At 38.2% G+C, this 2,012-nt stretch overlaps 1 gene segment (V, D, J or C); it reads right to left on the reverse strand.

The window, feature by feature from the left end:
- Positions 1-589: 589 nt before the first annotated feature.
- LOC132869457 (Ig heavy chain V region 6.96-like) lies at positions 590-1,055 on the reverse strand. The segment is given in 2 exon segments: positions 590-903; positions 1,004-1,055. Coding segments are annotated over 2 exon segments (366 nt in total).
- Between the last annotated feature and the right edge of the window lie 957 nt (positions 1,056-2,012).

Genomic DNA, 2,012 nt, shown 5'->3' on the forward strand with positions numbered 1-2,012 from the left:
GCCACGCTCCCCTTCATTCAGCCGACACACTCTGTGTCTTCATGCGGGTGTGACTCGCTGTAAGCAGTTGCACCACGCACCTTGGTAATGATAGCTGCTGTAGGCAGCTATCCTCATCCGCCGTGTACGTTGTACACATTGTACATATTGTGTACATATCGTGTATATAATCAGTATCTAGTGTGTTGTGTTATTTATTATGGGGTGTAAGTAGCATTCATTGGGCTTTACATTGTTTTACTTATATAGTATTCATTTGTGTGTTTTACATTTGTATTACATTGTATATAATTATTATTCATTTGCGTTAATATATATTTAATGCGATGTGTATTTGTATTTATATCATTGTTATTATTTACATTATTGCTTGTGTGTATATTATCGCTCATGTCTTGTTGTATTTGTATTTTATTCTGTTTTCTAGTAAAACCACGGTTTACACGGTTTCTCGTGAGTGGACATCCATTAATTCCTGTTCTAACCGGACAGCCTGGGTAGCTCGCTGTATACCTGAGCCAGTGTCCCTCTTATACAGTCCTTTACCCTGTCCATCACCGGACACCCATTTTTATAGTCACGCTACGTATCACTGTGTGTGTCGAGCGCAGTAATACACTGCAGTGTCTTCTGTCCTCACGCTGTTCATGTGCAGATACACCTGCTTCTTACTGTTGTCTCTGGAGATGGTGAAGCGGCCATTAACTGCACTGGAGAAAAACTTCCTATCACTATCATCCTCGATAGTTGCAACAAATTCCAGCCCTTTTTCAGGAGCCTGTCTGATCCAAGCCATCCATGAGCTCCCAAAGTCAAATCCAGAAGCTGTGCAGGTCAGTTTATGAGACTGATCAGGTTTGATGATCACTGAATCTATCTCAATCAGTGTCTGACTGCAGGAAGCTGAAATACAATAACACAAAGACAGGTGGTACAGTTAAAACGAAAGAAATAAAGAAGGGAAAAGATGTTATATTTTAATTGTGAAATCGATAAGACTAACATTGAATGAACATTGTGAGAGCAAAGTAACTCAAAACTCTGCCTCGTCCCATCTCAAAGAATTCAAATTATTCCTGTTGCTGTAAATGAACACAAACTGCAGGTGTGTTGTTGAGCTGAATGTCTCGCCATAAATGATTCAAACGCAGGATTTCATTTGCATGTCACGCCCACTGGAGACGTAAAAAAGATTCACAGAGGAACAGCCATGAAGATAAAAAGTTGACAGTAAAACTCCAGCTGTGTTTCCTGCTGTCAAATCCATAACTGCTCTTTACTCATTAGATCTCATGTCCTTTTAGTGCATCACTGTGTATCACTGTAACACCCAGAAGAACATGAAGTTTTCTGATCATCGCTGAACAACACAAACTTTACAGATTTCATTTTTCAGCTGTCTCTAATCCAGATTATCAGAGATAAATTGAATGGAGTTCCAGAAATAATTCAGTTCACAAATCATCACTGACTCATTCAGTCAGGAGCTCATGCCAACTTGCCTGTTGTTAAAGCATTGCCAGGTCTATAATATGAAGATCCACGGGCTGATTTTGCATGTGCCGAGGATGAGAGCGATGACACATTTTACAGTTTTTCAGTTCAGTTTATTGGTTGTTTTTAATAATTGGTGAACATCCAAGTGACCTTCAAAGTTCTTGTAATTTAGTAATTTCCTTCATTTTCGAGATGGTTGTTAATTGTTAATGAACATATTTTATCGAATGAAGAAATGTTTTTAGTCACTGTCTATTTCAGTGTTTATAATATTGTTGAAGGTGTGTGAATTGATATGTTGAGTGTGTTACTGTTGTTATTGAGACGATGTCTCTGCTCCTAATCCTGAGAGATAAGACTTGTCTTTTCTCATTTCAGAAAAAAAGCAAGTTTCATGAGTTTAACGTCAGGAGAAGTGAGATACTGCCCTCTATAGGTGCAGAAACATTTACACATTTATTTTCACTGTTCATGAAATATTCTGTGAAATGAATGAAAGGTTCAATCTGACGAAT

This window comes from Neoarius graeffei, chromosome 20, assembly GCF_027579695.1.
Source record: "Neoarius graeffei isolate fNeoGra1 chromosome 20, fNeoGra1.pri, whole genome shotgun sequence".
NCBI classification, from domain to species: domain Eukaryota; kingdom Metazoa; phylum Chordata; class Actinopteri; order Siluriformes; family Ariidae; genus Neoarius; species Neoarius graeffei.